Source organism: Emydura macquarii, unplaced genomic scaffold (genome assembly GCF_026122565.2).
Source record: "Emydura macquarii macquarii isolate MOO-44397 ecotype Brisbane River unplaced genomic scaffold, CSIRO-AGI_Emac_v2 contig_480, whole genome shotgun sequence".
NCBI classification, from domain to species: Eukaryota; Metazoa; Chordata; order Testudines; family Chelidae; genus Emydura; species Emydura macquarii.
Window position 1 is genome coordinate 6,439,827 of NW_027130617.1, and position 18,430 is coordinate 6,458,256.

At 41.6% G+C, this 18,430-nt stretch overlaps 1 protein-coding gene across 3 annotated transcripts in view; it reads right to left on the bottom strand.

Moving 5' to 3' along the window:
- The window catches only part of AGL (amylo-alpha-1, 6-glucosidase, 4-alpha-glucanotransferase), a 65,169-nt gene extending 59,235 nt beyond the window's left edge, over positions 1–5,934 (bottom strand). For 2 of the 3 annotated variants that reach the window (XM_067538385.1, XM_067538386.1), the window contains exons 1-4: positions 5,819–5,934; positions 4,441–4,577; positions 1,288–3,761; positions 791–940 (exon numbers count right to left, since the gene is read on the bottom strand). In XM_067538385.1, the coding sequence (XP_067394486.1) occupies positions 791–872 (82 nt within the window). In that variant the 5' untranslated portion in view covers positions 873–940; positions 1,288–3,761; positions 4,441–4,577; positions 5,819–5,934. Of the gene's footprint in view, positions 1–790; positions 941–1,287; positions 3,762–4,440; positions 4,578–4,598; positions 4,726–5,818 lie in introns of all 3 variants that reach the window. The other variant, XM_067538387.1, reaches the window with a different exon arrangement.
- Between the last annotated feature and the right edge of the window lie 12,496 nt (positions 5,935–18,430).

The window sequence follows — 18,430 nt, forward strand, 5'->3', positions numbered from 1 at the left end:
CTGAGTTTGCTGACTAAAGTAATACTGGTCCAAATACAACTTCACTAACAGGTTAACAGGTATACTTAAAAATAAAAATACCATCAAGTGCTTACTAAGATGAGAAATAATTATAAATTACAGCAATGCTGTAATAAATTTAGCATGCAAACCTGTCTTTCCAAATCTTACCTGTGACCAAAAAAAGGATTGTAGGCATCAATATATTTCATATTCCTATGATTAAGACATGGCATTTGTATATAACAGATTTAGTACTGCATAACAAAAGTCGGATTATGAAGACTTCTATAAATAGCAAAGATAAGGACTGAAGCAGTGGTGGATATGGGACTGCTATAGTTCAACCATCGTACAGGTGCTGTCTTAAACTAGACTCATATTGAATAGGAATATTGATTTTGCTTATTTGTACAGTTTCCTTTCAGCTTGAAAGCATTTTACAACCCACAGTGATCCATGACTGGGGTCTCTAAAATTATCCTCATAGAAACAAACAACAACAACAGAGTTACAAAGAACACAACAGCAGCAGAGGACACCAACTAACCCGAACACAGAGTGTGCGTGTGTGTGTGCGCGTGCAGGTGTCAGAACACGAACACACTGTGTGTGTGTGTGTGTGTGAGAGTGAGTGAGACATGACAGGTGAGGGATAAAAGACAGCTCACCGTGATCATCTTCATTCATTCATTTCAATTCTCTCTCACAGAGGAGCTGCCTAGACTCTCTGCCCAGTCACTAGCCAAGGCAGCGGGTAACAGGCCCGTGACACGATGTCAGCACTGACCTTGCTCAAGCCTGAAGAGCGTCTTCTCCAGCTTTTCCATCGCGTTGAGGAGCAACACGCGAGTCTGGTCACTGGGGGCCATTGGTGCTGCCTGGTGCCTGGACCTCCGTCCAGGGGGGACACTTAATTGCGGAAACACAGGAGCGGCCCCTACAAAAACAAGCCCCCCCCCCCAGTCAGCAGCCACGAAATCAGGAAGGAGCCGGCTTCCCCCCTCCGCCCGGGGGAGCCCACTTACATTGCCCCGGCCAGAGCGCCCTGCGGAGAAGCGGGGAGGGAGGGAGGCAGGCCGGGGAGCCGGAGGGGGGGGGAGGGGTCAAGTCCCGGCGCGCAGGAGCGGGCCGCAGGCAGGCAGGCAGGCGGCGTCGGGATGCGCTGCGCGGCCGCTGCTACTGCCAGGGCAGGTGCAGGGGCTGCGCCTGTCACTCTCCCTGCACAATGCGCCCTGGGCCAGGCCGGGGGCTGTATAAATAGCTGCCGGGCGCGGGGCTACTCACGGCGGGCGGAGCACAGCACAGCAGCGGGAGCCGGGCGGAGCGGGGGGCGCCTCTGCCTGCTGCGGGCCTGGGAGCGGGGCGGGCGGACACTCACCGCCCGCCGGAGCCTCCCCTCCCGCCTTGCAGCAACTTTATTGGTTCCGCAGCCGCCGGACACGGACAGGGCGGGGGGAGCGGCGGAGCTCCCGCGAGAGAGACGCGCGCAGAGGGAGGGATGCACCTAAGCGCACCGCGGGGAGTGGAGTGGAGTGGAGTGTGTGTGTGTATCTGGGCGGGGCGGCCGGACAGCTGCCTGGAGAAATGGAGAAGGGAGAGCGATGCGAGATCGTCATAAATGAGAGCCTGCAGCAGTGAATCCACGTCCCAGCTGCAGCTAGGAAAGGGATCCTGGGGAAAGGCTGGGCCCCAGCTGCTGCAGCATTTATTTAAACAAATAAACGATTTTGGGTTTGGCTGCATAAGGACTATCACACTAGCTTTTAGGGGGCTCACCTATCACGCTATGGCCCATCAGCGTCCCTTTAACAGTTTAGGAGACGTTACCCCAGCATACAGTTTTAATCAGCTGCGGGCCTTAACAGCGGTGTACTCATTCCCCACTGTTCTCAGAAAGTATCTACTTCACTCAAAGATCCCTCGCCCCGGCCCTGCTCACTCCACCTCAGAGCGTTCAGGGAGGGGGGATGCAATGCTAATCTTATCCATTCCTTTCTGAGGCCTACTTAAACTTTGTTACTGTAGCAAAATTAGTAGCAATCAACTTAGCCCTCTGCATTATATGTATGCCTGTTATTCTATCGGTACTAATTAAAAGCAGCCCCACCCCCTTATAGAGCAGCTGTGATTAAAGCAACATTCTGATATAGTGTCCATTTAAATAGCAAAATGATAGTTAAACTTCAGTTAAAAGTAGCTTCCTTTAAAGCTGTTTCAAAGCCCCCTATGTCTTTTATCAAAGCCCTAATCCTTCTGTACAATACTCCTCTGTGCTGAACTCTTCAGTCAGAAAAAGAGCATAATGCAGCATGCACCCATAAGAGGACAGTAGAAGGACCCAGGGGTAAACACTCTCATAGTGCACCCTGCTTCCCCTGGACAAACTCATTCATTTATTCCAATTTTTCTGCTATCCTCTAGGGTAAAAAGATCAGTTGGAATATAAGTGTATTATATAGACACACCACAAGTAAACAAGATTGCAAAGTGTAAGGATCTGTCTTTAGCCAAAACGTAAGAAAAGAAAATGTGAAATGGCTCCTAGATGTAGGATATAGCTTGCCTTTGGAAACTGCAGAATTCTTCTGTAAAGGCAATTTACTCCATAGTACTTTGATATGTATAGGTCTTCAGACTCCGGGTTTTTTTTGTTTTAAAAACATGAAGAGTACCATAACCTAACACTGTCACTTAGCCTCTTTGACCACTGCCTGAGCAGCCCAACATTGCAACAAAATAGCCAGATTGCATGCTACAAGCATCTCACTGCTGATCTGTTAACTGATGCCACAGAAAAGGTCAGTCTTGCAGCTAGGGAAGGTCAGTCTATTTTCACCGCCTATGACTATAAAAAAAACCCTACTTCTCACTTTACAGTCTCTGTAGTGGACTATTTATTGCTTTTTATGTTTGCAAAGGCAGTATGTTGCCAAGTGAAGTAGGTAACAAAGCTAGTAAGAATAGAAAATGGAAATATTCATTGAGATTTCACAGTGCACACAAAGCAACAGAGCAGTCAACAGATCCTGTGGTAGTTAAAGCACTTAGGGTGGTATATGTATGCTTTCATCACTACAGGAAAGTGACTATTTAGCTACTGGGAGAGATTGTGTAAACAAACATTTGTAAAATTCATGTTTTTAATTCTGTTATTCAAATTAAGTTTATTTTTATAACATAAAATAGTAAGATACCAGTTTTTAAGTAAGAGGATAAAACTAATTTAAAAAGTTGGAGTTTGTTTGCATACAATATTTTCCTTAATTTTAAAAAAAATAAGCTTCTTAAGCTCTCAAATTATGAATGTATTTTAAAGTTTGCCATTAAATGTAAGATTTTAGTAACAAGTTCTAAAACAGAGCAATTAAAACAACTTTTTCATATAATCCTCCCAAAAGAGCAGGAGGAAATGGCATGTTTGTAGTAGAACCATTTTGAACCCTAAAAAGATGAAGGCATAAAGCAGATATTTCTACACAGGTTTTCAAACTGAAAACATCTCAGTAAATATAGCATCTAGACAAATATACTTATGGAGACATTATCCTTCATCTAGGACAAAACAAATATCTAGCACATTTTCAATGAAAGAAGGAAAAGCAGCTAGCTATTACTGGACATACAGCAGAAGTCACTGTGGGTCTGATTCTGCAAAGTGCCAAGGATCTTCTGAAAGGTGGTGACCATCCTCAAATTCCAGTGGTACCAAAGGAAGTTTAAAGAGCTCAGCCTTCTGCAGGATTGGCCTCAGTCCACATCTGTAATGAAATTTTAAATAAAATCCAAGTATAAACATGTTGAGTTTTTAATGCAAGATTCCAGTATTTGTAATCTCACATGAGTAGTAAAGAACCAGCTTCTTCCATTAGATACACCTTTCGGCACATTTGAAGTCAACAGGAATTGCAGTGGAGATTTTTCCAAGCCTGCATGGGGTTTAGGAAAACAGATCTTGACCTGTCTCTGACATCTACCACTGGAAGTTTAACAGGCAGCTCAAGCTTGATGTGGCTAAAACAGATCTGACAAAAACCACCAAGAACAACCCGCCCCTGCTTCCTGTTAACTCAACACCACCATTATGCTCACTCAGGCCCATAACCTGGGTGTCACATGGGGCTCAGACTTCTCCATAAATCCTCATATCCAGGCAACATCTAAGTCTTGCCTATTCTTTTTGCATTACATCTATAAGATAAGGCCTTTCCTATTCATCGATACAGCTAAAGCTCTTGTCCAGGCCCTCATCAGTTTGTTTCTTGATTACTGCAACATCATTTTCTCTGGCCTTGACAAATGCAGTTTTGCCCTGCTCATACACATTCAGAAAGCTGCTACAAAAATATTTACCTAAGCCATCGCTTTGACCATATCACACCCCGTATTTGCACCCATCCATTGGCTCCCTTTCTTTCACAGCAAACATAAGCTACTTACCTTCATTTTCAGTGCTCTCTGTGACCTATCCTATATTGGTTTCAGTTTCTCTCTCCTGATTGGCCTCTCATCTCCCTCTCAGCTGATCAGCGTGTAACCCAAGATAACCGTTTGGTAGTTCTTTAGGCAGTGTGATACTAGGTATAAGAAATCATTACCTTGTTAGATATTCCTGCCTCAGTTTATCCCAGACATCAATACCCGATTAATACTCTTGCAGTTGTGTCTCCTTGTTAGTGTATTTAAGGTCATCTGATTATGTTCATTTAGAGCCTGACCTAAAACCTGTTGAAGTTGAGGAAAAAAGATGCCCACTGACTTTGGAGGGTTTTTGGACCAGACCCTCCTTGCTAATGAATTTTCTCATCTCCTCTCATTTACACACAGTGAAAATTCCAAAGAATCCTTTTGCGCCTGCATTAGGCTTATATCAGATATTGTTTTAAAAAGGCTCACGCAAGTTAGTATCCCTGCCCTCATGACTCTCTCCCACATCAATAGTCATAGGAAGGCACTTTTGGGAGACAAGATCCAAGAATTCCCTTTGCATTAGAGAAAGGGGGTGGGAGTTAAGCTACTTTGGCCTCCCCCAGCATACAACTCAGTTGGATTCTCTGTGGCCACAGCTGCCCCTGCAGTGGTGTATCGGGGAGGGGGCCATGCAGCTCTTCACACTAATTAACATCCCTCTCCTGTGTGGAGATTCATACAGTCACAGAGGCTCACAATGCAACTACTCAGATATTACTATGGGGAAAATGGATATGACAAGTAAGATTAACACATGGAGCAACACAAGCATTCAATAGAATCTGAACACTTTTGCATAATCCTAATACCTATCCTAGCCATATTAATCCTCAAATGAGCCAGACAGATTCCAGCCACTTATCTGTCAGTGTCCAGTTGGCACATGGGGGACCTTAGCATAAGCTAGCACCTGGTCTACCAACATCACAAACACATACTTCGCTAATAGATTTTTCTGTTACATTTTGTTTTCAAAAAAAATATTCTACATTTACTGTAAACACATGATTTCCTCACTGGGACAGAACTCTCTCACTGATCATGGCACCACCTCCCAGCCATTCTGGGGATCAGCTCTGCACCCTCCTCAGCGCTCTCTCTATTGGTCTTCTTTTCTTAGTCTGCAGTCTCTCTTGCTGCTGTCAGAGGGGCAGGTTCCAGTTTATGGCTTGACCCTCAGGCCAGATCACTAAGTTCCTCCCCTTCCAAGAGAAATCACAATCCTTCCAAACCAGCTCTCTAGCTGACATCTCTAACTACCCAGCAGCTAGTATAGGAACTCAGACCCATCTTCTACACTGGGTTCTGATCCCAGGTCCCTATAACATACAGCCAAGATCTGTACTACCTTAGTCCATCTAGCTGCTTCTCTAGGCTTCTTCAAGCCAGTAAGCTCCTACTGTGGGGGCTCACTAGCCCCCTCAGAAGACACAATTAAAGACTTCTTCCTAACAAACCTGTCTGCTAGTCACAGCTTTATACAGGTCCTCTGTTCTGGCACAGCTGAGCCTACTTCTAATTGGTGGCCTCCTTGTTGCCTACATCTCTCCCCTACTTGCTGCTTAATTGATTAATTAGGCCCACCTGGCCTAATTTACCCTCTCAGGGTCAGTATGGGGAGTCACACTCACTCACAAAATTTAATATGGGATATACTATTTAATTTGCTTATTTGAAACTAGTTTAAAAACAAAAACAATGAGAGTTCTGTAGCACTTTAAAGACTAACAAATTTAATTTCAGCAAGCATAAGTTTTTGTGGGCTTCAGCCCACTTCCTCAGATGCAGTTGGTAGAAATAATACAGCAAATATTGGCAACATATACATATCCAAAGTCATAGACAACAATGGAGTAGGTGGATGAAAGCCGGGTACTTGAGGCCTAATGACAACCATTTGATCAGAGCAAATTACTTCTTGTAATGAGATAGCCATTCCAAATCCCTGTTTAAACACAGTTTGAATGTGTCAAGTTTGCAGATAATTTCTAATTCAGCAGTTTCTCTTTGAAGTCTGTTTTTGAAGTTTTTTTTGTAGAAGTACAGCAACTTTCAGGTCAGAGACAGAGTGTTCTGAGAGACTGAAGTGTTCTGCGACTGGTTTATGGATGTTGTTATTTTTTGTCTGATTTGTGTCCATTAATCCTTTTGTGAAGTGATAGTCCAGTTTGGGCAACGTACATGGCAGAGGGGCATTGCTGGCACATGATGGCATATATAACATTAGTGGATATGCAGGTGAATGAGCCCCTTATAGCATGATTGATGTGGTTAGGACCAGTAATGCTGTCACTAGTGTCGATGTGGGGGCACAAAAGCTTATGCCTGCTGAAATTAAATTTGTTAGTCTTTAAAGTGCTTCAGAATTCTCATTGTTTTTGCTGTATACAGACTAACACAGCTACCGCTCTGGAACTAGTTTAAAAACAATTTCAGTATTTACCTACAGTAGAGTGGTGAATTAACATATGATATGTAGAGATCTGGATGATAGCATGCTAATAAAAGTGAGTGCCTTTTAACTCTGGTCACCTGACAATAGCTCTTTGACCTTTGAAATCTGAACCTTATGTTATTAGAAACATTTGAATTAAATCCCAGCTCTCTCACTGACTGTTTGTATGGCTTTGGAGAAGTCATACTACTTGTCTGCTTCAGTTTCTCTATATAAACTCAAATGATGATTACTTCACAAGGAAGGTGTGAGGTTTAATTAGATTATATTTGTTCATGTAATGAGCTAGATAAATACTAAGTATAATTAGTATTGTTTTCAGCACAGGTGCTGATGATGTAATTGATTGAGCTTCAGCTAACTGCATTAGCTTGACTAATTTGCTATGAATATTTGTAGGGAAAGGTAGGGGGATAGCAAACAGAATTTTAAAAAGTGTAAGTTGGTTGATACCTTTTAAAATTTATCCACCATATTTTTATCTGCACAATTTAACTTAGTGAACAAGTGTAAAAATTAAAAACCAAAAAATTCCTGTTTTCTCCCTTTTTTACATATCATTCTGCACCAGTTTTTATTTAAAAAGTATCACTTTGGTGTAATATGTTCTGGGCCTCTCCCAGACTTTCTGCTCTTTTGATTCTTATGCATACTTGTCAGATATGCCGATCCTTAAGATTTTTTTTAAAGCCCTATTTTGGAAGGAACTGGTATTATTTCACTAAACTGAACTGTGCTTTTGCCATTTGAACTTCTTCCTCAAAAAGAAATGTTGAAAATGTACCAGTGTTTCTTGTAGCTTTGTCACTAAATTGTCTACAAGAGCCTTCAGGTCACTGAGCCAATTTGTGGTCAAAACATACTGAAAAAGATGGTCCATAAAAATATAAGATCCTTAAATTTCATCTGTGTAGCTCTTAATAGAATTACATGCTAAATAATTGATAGTCCTGCTGCTATTCTATTGTATGGACACATGATTGTTCACTAAAAAGTACAACATGCAGAGGTAGGGTCAAAATCTGTCCTGATATATGAAATTCTGCCCTACTGAACTTAATGAGGTTAAAAAGAGTGTGAATGCAGGCAGAATTCGGACCAACAGTCTACCTGGAGGGTGCCAAAACTGGGAAGCTGCATTATGTTGCGGAGGAACAGGAGAATCTCCATCATTAAGAATGTAACTAGCTTTAAATTATAAACTCAGTTTTGACCTCTTCCTCTGACTTCCTCCAAATAAATGCTTTGTGGTATCATGCCTTAGAAGAACCGACATTGCTAAATTTGCAGTGAGTTGGGTGAGATGTTTTTAAAGAGTTTCAGGCATCTGAAATATGGAAGGTTTTTGTTACTGTAGTCTAACATTTGTTAGAACTTCATGTCCCAGGAATGCTGTGGTGCAGAAACTCCAATTTTTTATGCATATATATTCAATAACTTACCCTTGTGAGTATTTTTGAGAAACTGGTCCTTGTTGATTGTCAGATGATCTTAGCTATGTATTAGTTCCCTTCTCAAACTTTACTAGGCATTCAGATGCAAAGACGCAATGGTGATGGCACATATAATTATAGGCTAGTCTGGTAGCACCATCTATTATTAAGGTTGCTTGACACTTCTCATTATAAGACCCTGTTTTCATTTGCTCATTACTTTGCCAAACTTTAAGTGTTTAGACTGAAATTTCTTATGCTGTATGTTTGTCTCAGGCTGATTTCTTTTGCTCCAACCAAAAGAGTTCAGCTATTTCTGAGAACAAGATTTGGGGGAAATATATTGTTTTGCTCATGTTAAAAAATTGAGACTTTTTTTGAAATGCTCTAGTGCTCCCATGTGTTGGAGCAGGAGCTTGAAATTTGGCAAGGGGTGGCCTTAGTGTCTGGGTGTGTCTTTTGCCATCCTTGGGGAAAATCCTCCCAAATTTGGCCAAGTTACAAACCTTTGAAAATCCTCATTGGAGACTTGATTTTAACAATTAAAATCTCTGAAGATATTATCATGACTTAGCGTACCCAAGCCTCTTGTAGCTCCTAGTGCTGACCTGACTGCATGTGCACCATCCTCCCAGAGCAACCGAACATGCTGTCATCCTGTCACCGCTCCCACATATAACAGGACTGCACATGTGCCATGTCTTCAGAGCAACTGAGCGTGCGTGCTTCAGGCTAGGCCTGAATGGGCAAAGCTGGACTTTCTCTGTAATGACTGCAACAGACTAGTGTGGGATTGGGTACCAGAACTGAGAGCAGCGAGCTGGTTTTTCCTGTGCTCTCAAGAACTCCCCTTTTACCCTTTCCTTTCTACTCCAATGTAGAGGGGACAAGAGCTGGACTGGGGAGAAGGAAAAGAGATTGAGACAAAGGAGTCTGGGACTGGAAGGGGGCAGAGAAACTGTGTTTGGGAGTTGGAAGGGGGAGAATGGGACTGGTTGGGCAAGGTGACTGGGCATGGGAGTCATGAAAGGGAAAATGGGGGCTGGGAGTTAGTGAAGGAAATAGGGGGACTGGGAGCCTGTTGGCTGGGAGGGACTAGATTGGGTGTGGAGCTCAAGGGAGTGGGGAGACTGGGACTGTCTGGACAAGAAGGCTGGAATTAGGAATTGGTGGGAAGGGAATGAGGAAAGGAGGAGAGGAGAGACAGAGATCTGACAAGAAACTGAGGTTCAGGGGCAAAAAGACTCGGACAAGGAAACAGGGAGAGGGTTGGTTGGAGGGGGTGACTAAGATTGGATCAGAAGCCCAGGGAGGAAGACTGGGAATGGGAGCCAGTGGAAGGAGAAACTGGGATTGGCAGGGCAAGGAGATGGGTATTGGGTGGGGGAGGAGGAGGAGACTGAGATACAGGGAGATGGAGAGATTGGGATTGGGCAGCAAGCCTGGAGTGGGAGACTAGGCCTGTTTGTAGAAGGAGAATGAAACTGGGATGAGAAACCTAAGGAGATTGGGACTCAAGAGGCAAGATGAATGGGACTGAGATAAGGAGCTTGGTGTGGGTGAGACAGGACTGGGACAGAAACAGGATGCGGAGAAGGGGGTCAAGCTTCGGGGAAAGGGGCAAAAAAGTCTGTGCACACACAGGCACATCGTTCTTGAGCCTGGAATGGAGCCCAAGACTCCTGAGTCTCACCATTCCTCTACTGCAGCGGTTCTCAAACTGTGGGGTCAGGACCCCAAAATGGGTTGTGATCTCATTTTAATGGGGTCACCAGGGCCAGCATTAGACACACTGTGGCCCGGGGCTGAAGCCTGAGCCCTACCACCCTGGGCAGAAACCAAAACCGAGGGTTTCCACCTGGGGGTGGCAGGACTCGGGCTTGGTCTAGATTAAAGGACGCCAACGTACAATCAGCTGCTCCATTCGCTAAAGTGGCAGAGGTCTGTGCAGTGTAGCTCAAGCTTCTAACCCTGCTGATGAACCATGTGGGTGTCAATCTGATGTCACATGATGGAATTTCTGTTTTTTCCGTTTTTATTTTTAAACAGGAAATTTCACAAAAACTAAAGAATATTATTAAGGTTCAAAGTGAAGCATTGAAAAGTCAGGAAATGCTAGAATAAAGGCTGTCCTCTCCATTGTGCATATGCTTTGTGATACAGTTTAATTATATGATTGCATAGAGTTTTTTCCATCGGATCCCTGCCTCATTCAGTATACAGAATAGAACTCCTCTGGAGATGAATCAGGCTTACGTAGTGAAGGATGCTGGTCATTGTAGGGCCCTTACTTTATTTGTTGCAGAAGTTGGAGAGGGGGTAGGGAAGGAGGCAGGGGGTTAAAGGAAGAGAAAGGAGAGTCTCACGGTTAAAACAGTAGAATGTTGCCCTGGAGAATTTGATTCTATCTCTGCTTCTGCCACAGAGTTCCCATATGATGCTAGGCAGGTCACTTAACAGAACTTTTCACAGATGGTCGCTAATTGTGTGTCCATCATTTTCTGGGGACCCAACTTAAGACTCTGGGATCAGATTTGCATGAATGCTGAGCACTCACAGCTGCAACTGAAGTGAATGGAAACAGAGACTGAATATATATGTATATTTAAGTGCTATATAATGCTAAGTACTCTGGAAAATCAGGTCCATGGCATCCTAAATTGGGTACCCCAAATCAGTGGTTAATTAATGTTTGTGAAGTATTCAGATACCGTAATGATGAGTGCCATAGAAAAACCCGTGAGGAAATTAATAATTCTGTCTTCAGAGCAGGGATTAAGGCACGGAGCCACACACTGGATAATGAGAAGAAAATAAAATATTGAATAGATGCTCATTACATGAGCATTGTCCATCCTGTGCACTGAATGGGGCAGGGGTCCTGTGGAAGAAATAGTATGTGATTATAGATTGTATCATAAAGCCTGTGCTAAATTAAGGTTGCCCATGCAACTCTAATTTTGGCATTTCCTAACTTTTGAGAGCTTGATTTAGCAATATTACTAATATTATTTTAATGTGTGTGTGTGCGCATGCGTGGAACCATCTGTATAGAAAGTAGTCTCTAAAGATATAGGTCCCTTTTAATCAGTGTGGCAGGGCCCCTAATGTGCATGCTGTCTAATACTTTCCAGCAGTGAAAGCGTTACAGAATAGACAGATTATGTCTGGGTCATGTAACACAGTTGGAATATGAGTTGAAAATTATCTTCTGTGTATATATGTTTGTATATGTACAGTATATTTATGTATACAATCTCTCCCTGCATCTAGCAGACTTGCCAGAGGTAGTACTGAGGAGGGAAGCTAAGATGTAAAAATTATTAAGCAATATGTGAATATCTTGCTAAGAAGCTTTTGTGGTTGTTTCTTAGCCTCTGTCTTTCTATAACGGTGATATAAAAAGAAAATATGATCATATTGAGCTATTAGGAACTGGAGAAGCTAATTCTGTTTTCCTAGTGTCTAATGCCATCATGTGGCCATTTAATGTACCAGATTAAAAGCGGCATGATTTGTTTGTCTTTTCTATAACCTTTTCATAAATAAACTATTACATGTACATAATTCAATTAAAAACACATACTCTTTAAAAAAATTAAAAAGGGAATAAAGAGGACTGATTAATATAAAAAAAGTACAAATGAAAAGGAAAGCAGATAAGTGATAAGAAGATGTCTAGAGACCAGTGGAATAGGTTTAACTAGCTTGCAAGGTGTGGGTATAGCAAGTGGACAATAGATTCTACAACTACATCTCTTTGAAAGGGTCCCATGAAAAAAAATCAGTTAAGATCATCATTTCCAAACAGTGTAATAGTCTCCATAACTAATGTTACAATATCGTGTATGCACTAACTTGGGCAGAGAAGATCAGGATTCTTCCAATGACTCAAAGGATGTTTTTCAAAAGAGCTAAGGTGGTTAAGGGTGGTTTTCTGATGTAGGTTGACCAGGATGTATCATCATCTAAACTCATGCATATCTTTTACTGAGAGTGTGATAGAAAAATTAAAGCGAAGATAATAAGATCTATGAGGCAACTTCAGACCAAAGTGTAGAAGCTTTGTCACCGAACCAGAGTATGTATCATAGTGACATGAGTGAAGGGGCTGACACGGAAAATGCCTCCACATGGAGATCAGATCCAGGCCTGTAGCCAACTAGGCATAAATGTACAGAGAGTAGGGAATGTTGTGGGGAGTTATGGAAGGCATCATCTCTTATGTGATACTGGAATTAGTTATAATAGATACCTCCTATACATACAGTGGACACATGAGAGGAATTTGCTAGAAGAAGGTTAAGGAATTTGTAAACTATATATATATATTTTTGCTTTATGCATGATCTTTACATTACCAATTTATAATCTAAGAAATATAAAACACAGTAAACTGAGAACAAGGTGTTTACTGTGGGATCCTTATCTTCAGTTCCTAGGCCACTATGGTAATATAAATAATAAATACATGATAATGGTTCATTTGAACACAGCCAGTATACCTCAAACTTAATTGGTATATATTTCTATGTGTATGAACACGTCCCTTCAATCAGAACATGCTATCATAAATCAAAATGGCTGGAGATGGCTTCTGAGAAAATTTCCCATAGAAGCACCAGGGAGATCTGATATGGTTGTAGGATCCAGGTTAAATGCTAACCAGATAAGATCAGCCTTTCTTTCTGGCAGCATTGCTCGGTGATGTGGTGTAAGCATACAGATCAAAATAGGGAATGTGCTTTCACAGGAAGCAATGATGGTGCAGTGGAATTACAGGTAAGATAAATCCCTAGATTCACTTCTGTCTATGCCTCTGGTCATTTTTGTGTTAATATTAACTGGCTATATATGTACTGAGCAAGTACAGGACTTCCGAAACACCGGTATGGTTGTATAACCCTAATAGTTAGGAGACACCCTCATTGCAAGGAGCCAGAGAATAGCAGGATGACCACTAATAATGCACTTTTACTGATACATAACAGGGAAAACTCAGCACTTTACATATCACAAGTTTTTTTTTAAATATCTGCCAGTAAATTAAAACAGAAAAAGTCAAGACATACCAAGAACTGCATAACAATTCCCTAAAATATATCACATAGCCATTTCCTCCGTCCTTAAGCAGCAGTAGAATTGTTTAACATACACTGAATATACAGTCTGCTTTTCAGTGGTTCGTTTATATCAACAGATAGTTTATGATACTAGGATTGCAAGGAAAAAAGTCCATAAGAACTGCACTTGTTCCTTCACATAGTTTGATGTTATGCTGCTTTATACACATAGAAAAGGGATTCGGTCACCGTTAATGGCATGCTAATCTGTATTATACTACTCAGCCACTAGGTGGCTCTGTTTAAAATATCTTATTTAAATGAACCTCACCTATACCCTGCAGAGCATTAAAGGATCTAATGATGAACACATTTGGGGTGTATAGGGAAACTCTGTGACCAGTCCATATCTGGTACAGGAGCATGACAGTCACCCCTTGATATTAGGATCATCTAATAGCCAATCCTGTAATAAGCACATGAAGTACCTTAGGGTCTCACTTCATATCTGGGATGGCTGTAGTCTCATTTAGGTTATACTTGCTACAAGTCTTATAAAATGGGGTGTGTAACCATCAGACTCATACCGTGTTTGAAAGACACTCATGGTACACTGAAATCAGGACACCTTGAGTTTTTACAGTGCTTACATTTGGGGTCCAGTTCAGCCAGGCCTGGCTCACCTAGATCCACAAACGTTCCTTTTATAGTACCATTGGTTGCCCTTCATTCCTCCAGAGAATCATTTTAAGCAAGGTCTGTTCTGTATCTCATCTCTGATATATTATCTAGTTATAAGAGGAAAGCAAACCAAAGATCTTAGCTATAACAGGCCATTCTGGTTTATTATTTTGGCCAATAAAGCTGCAGGCTCTCTAGATACCTTTGAATCAAGCATGGTTAAATCCTGTATATTGCTTAACCATTCCACTGTTTCATCACAGGACCACCACAGAAACAGCCTATTGTATAAAGTTACCGCCCCTCTTTGTCTATGTCTTCACTGCCTGTAACCATGGGTAAGCAATTGTGTTATAGCCTAACCCACTACCATAAGACCACACTGTCAATATCAGCACACTGCTGTCATGCCTGGCATTTGCACCAGCCTTGCATCTGGCTGTGACAAGCAATACAGCTTTCTAGACGTGTATCCTGTGATTCACAGTGCAACAACTCACTGTATCAATCGGTGCTCACCACTGAAGACTGTTGTGAGTCATCTTGTCTGCCAACTTGGGACTGTGGGAGAAAATGATCATCTAAGTCCATTAAATTCATTTCCCAGCAGGACCCATGCTGGCAGGGTGATGCATTGTTATATGCCAAAGATATGGAGCCTACTCACCCTAATAATTGGGACTGACAGCTGCTGCTTTTCAGGGAGACAGTGTTTATCTGGCATGCCTCTGCAGACACTGCTGCCAAGAGACAGTGGCAGGTGTTTCAAAGGCGACTTTCAGCCTAGAGAAGATAGAGGCAGCAGCTTACAGTTACAAGCAGAAACACAACAACAGACCGGCACTAAGTGGACATGGAAGCATGGAATGAGCTGATGCTGTTTCACACCAAGGTTCTGGTGGCTTCACATTGATACATGGGTTTCTTACAGGGCATTTCTCAAACACCGGAGATGAGCAAAACTAAAGAAACTGCAGGAAGACACGCAGTGTGGGATCAACGACGCTGAACATATGAAAGTAGACTACTTCCGGTCAGGGGTCAGAGAGCACAGGTAGATTGCAAGATAGTACACAGGAATGGCTGTCCAGGCACCTTTGGGACTGGAGTAGAAGACCATTATCTATCAATTGTTGTGACTGGCCTTGACTGAACATTTTCATTGCAATGACCGTGGCTTAGAAATATGCAGGAGAAGCTAATTTAGTGTCTGCCTTGGGGTGCCTTACCATATGGCACAGATAGAGGCATGTGGGTGTGTGAATGCATAATGTGTTATGAGGAAAACCCATTGTTGAATATGAGTTAAGTCTGCAGTGAAGATAAATCTTTTGTCTAAAAAGGTTTTTAAGTTTCTGATCACTATAGACCACTACAATGCTTCATATGCCTTGTTGTGATGAAGGCTGAGGCAGAATCAGAAATTGTAACAGTAGTTGAAGTGTGATTGAACTTGCTGAATTTGCTCATGACATGGATAATGTAGCTGGTGGCTGGAGCCACTAATATATACATGGGATCACCCGTTCTATGCTGTCCATCTTCATATGTACCCTCTAAAATGCCCTGCTATGACAGAGGCTTCATCTTACACTTTTGCCAGAATCCACATCATACTCAGTTATTACAAACAACTGTAACAATTGTTTGCCAAAGTCTTAGGCTCCAAGAGCTCCATATGTTTTACATCCAACAGCCTTTTGATCACTATCCCAAAGAGACTCTTCCTACGCTCAGAGGAAAGGTTGTCAGTGTTAGTACTATATCAGTAGCCACTTGAGTCACTGGATACTGACCTGTGCCATGTAATAGGGGTATACCCTTTTGTAACCTTGGCTCATGTCATGTAAATGGGGAGAAATAAAAAATCAATCACTTACCAGCACTGTCCAATGTTCCAGAAATCCTCAAAGGGCTCAAAATCTTCCCTTGGGTAGGAGTGTGGTTAATAGAAGGGCTCTCCCTAGCTGTGATGCTTCTCTTTCTGCTACATTCCATCTCCAAACAAAAGCCAAAATGGAAAGCAAAACCAAACAACCCTTTGTCTCTGAGTTCTAGTTTATGATTGGTCTGGTGCTGCTAGCAAGTTCCATCTCCGGTCTGGAGCCTAAGCGATCTGAGAAATAGAGTCCTTAGTCTCTAAAGCCATTACTGCTATACAGTAATGGCCAGGGGCCAGTCCCCTAGAGACTCAGTGTGGTAATACAGGAGCATCTGCTCTAAAGGGGTTACACATAATTAATTAAGTCGGGATGCCTGGTTTCTATACCCTGCACCACTAACTGTTGTGTGTCCTTGCACTAAAATGTTGAAATGTCTACAAATTTTAGGTGCCTCAGATTTTAGGGGCACAGCTTCAGATGCTTAGGACATGATTTTAAGAGGTGCTGAGGACTCCCTGCTCCCATTAACTTCTGTTGGAATAAGTGCTTCTGAAAATTGGATGCTAGGTGCCCAAAACAGGAACCCTAAATACTGATGTGCTCAGAATTCATGGACACATTTAAAACTTCAGCTTTAGTCTCTTTGGTCCAGTTTCACCATTTGTGAAATGGGCAAAATAATACTTATCTACCTCACTAAGGGTGTTGTGAAAATTAATTCATGAATGTTTCCAAAGCATTTTGAACTACTGGGCTGGGTGCAGGAAAATTGGTGTTGGAGAGCATCTATCTGGGAAATCTAGTCCTGTGGAGGAAGGGAGAAGAAGAGTAGTGTGAAACAGCTCCTTCGCAGTGAAGAACAAATTGGTGGAAGGGAAAAGATAAAAGTAAACAAAAGAGGCAAGAAGCTGGTGTGATCAAAGCTTATATTTTTGATGGGTCATTCAGTTCAGATGGGAGCTTGCGGTCTGCAATGCATATATCATTCCTTAAACTGATTACGCGATGGCAAGTCATAGGTTGTTATAACTGCAATATATTTTGTCATATTACAAGTAAGTGATACTGCCTGCAGCATGAGGATCCAACTGTGGACCTTTTCTAGTACATCTCCTGTATATTTCCTTGATATAACTCTTGCACTCTTTTCCGGCTTTGACTGCATACTGTGCAGAAATATTAAGTTTAAGAATGATTTGTCTCTTAAATCGCATAAGAACCTTGTTTATAGAAATTTTTCACTAGGATTGTGCACCTGTTGGGGTTTTTTGTAACGGAGATCAATAAGCTTAAAAAGCTGCAGAATCCCTGGAGCAACATTTTAGTGGAAGTATATGCATCTGTTCTCACTTATTATAGAGCGTATTTGGTTTCTTTTTTTTTTTTTTTTTGGTAATAATATTTGTTTTATAACAGTTTGGCAATCACGAACAGTTATTGAAATCAGAAGAGCTGAACAAGTGGGCAACAACAAAATGTCATTCCCTCCTTTTGCCCATCTTAACATGGAGGAACCAATGGAGTCACTTTCCCAATGTCTAACTACTGTTATCAGCAAATGTACACGCAAGTGGCATCAAGGGCTACATTTTCAAAGCTAAGCCTCCTCAGTGCAAGTGCAAATCAGGTAATTAGCTGTAAATCTTATAGTTCCAGCCCACAGTTCAGAGGCACAGGCCTTCATACTGTATAAGATCTGCACAAACAGACTACTGAGACCTTAGTTTTATTTGAGTTCTCATGACTTAGCTATGTTTTAAGTGGTTTACAAATAACACAGTTACAAGCAAGGTGGTTGTAAATTATAACAGAGAAAAAGGTTAAGAACAGATGGGCATTTTTCAAATCAGATTTATCTTATTTTTTTCTTTTGTGACTCATAATTGTATCAAAATGTACTGTATTTTTAGGTTTACTTCTGAGTGGAAAATGGACATGAAGTAACCTTATTTGCTACTGCCCTGGAACAAACACCCTCTATGCTTTGATTTTGTATAGTGTTTCTTTAGATGCTATGCAATAGCAAAGAACCTACTTTTGCAATGACTGCAGTGAAGGAGATCACTGCGGGATTGGGGCCTAAAACACTAACAGTTTGATGGCTTATACAATTGATATTTCATTATTATTGCACCAGAAAACTATCTTGGAATATAAAGCATCTCTAAAATTCATCATTGTATTGAAGCTGATTGGTGGTCAATATAATCTGGGAAAAATGGGAGTAGAGGGAAATGATATGATACTAAGCAAGTCTCCTATATTTCAATAGATAGTTATATTTCTCTAACTAGCATTAATTCTAATTGAATGCCAATGAGGTCATAAAATTGCTCCAATTTATTAGTAAATAAGCAGCTCAGTCAATTAACTGCACATCATGTCAAGACATAGTGTAAAATAATATTGCTACTGTGCATCATAAGTAAAATTCACCCTGTGTAG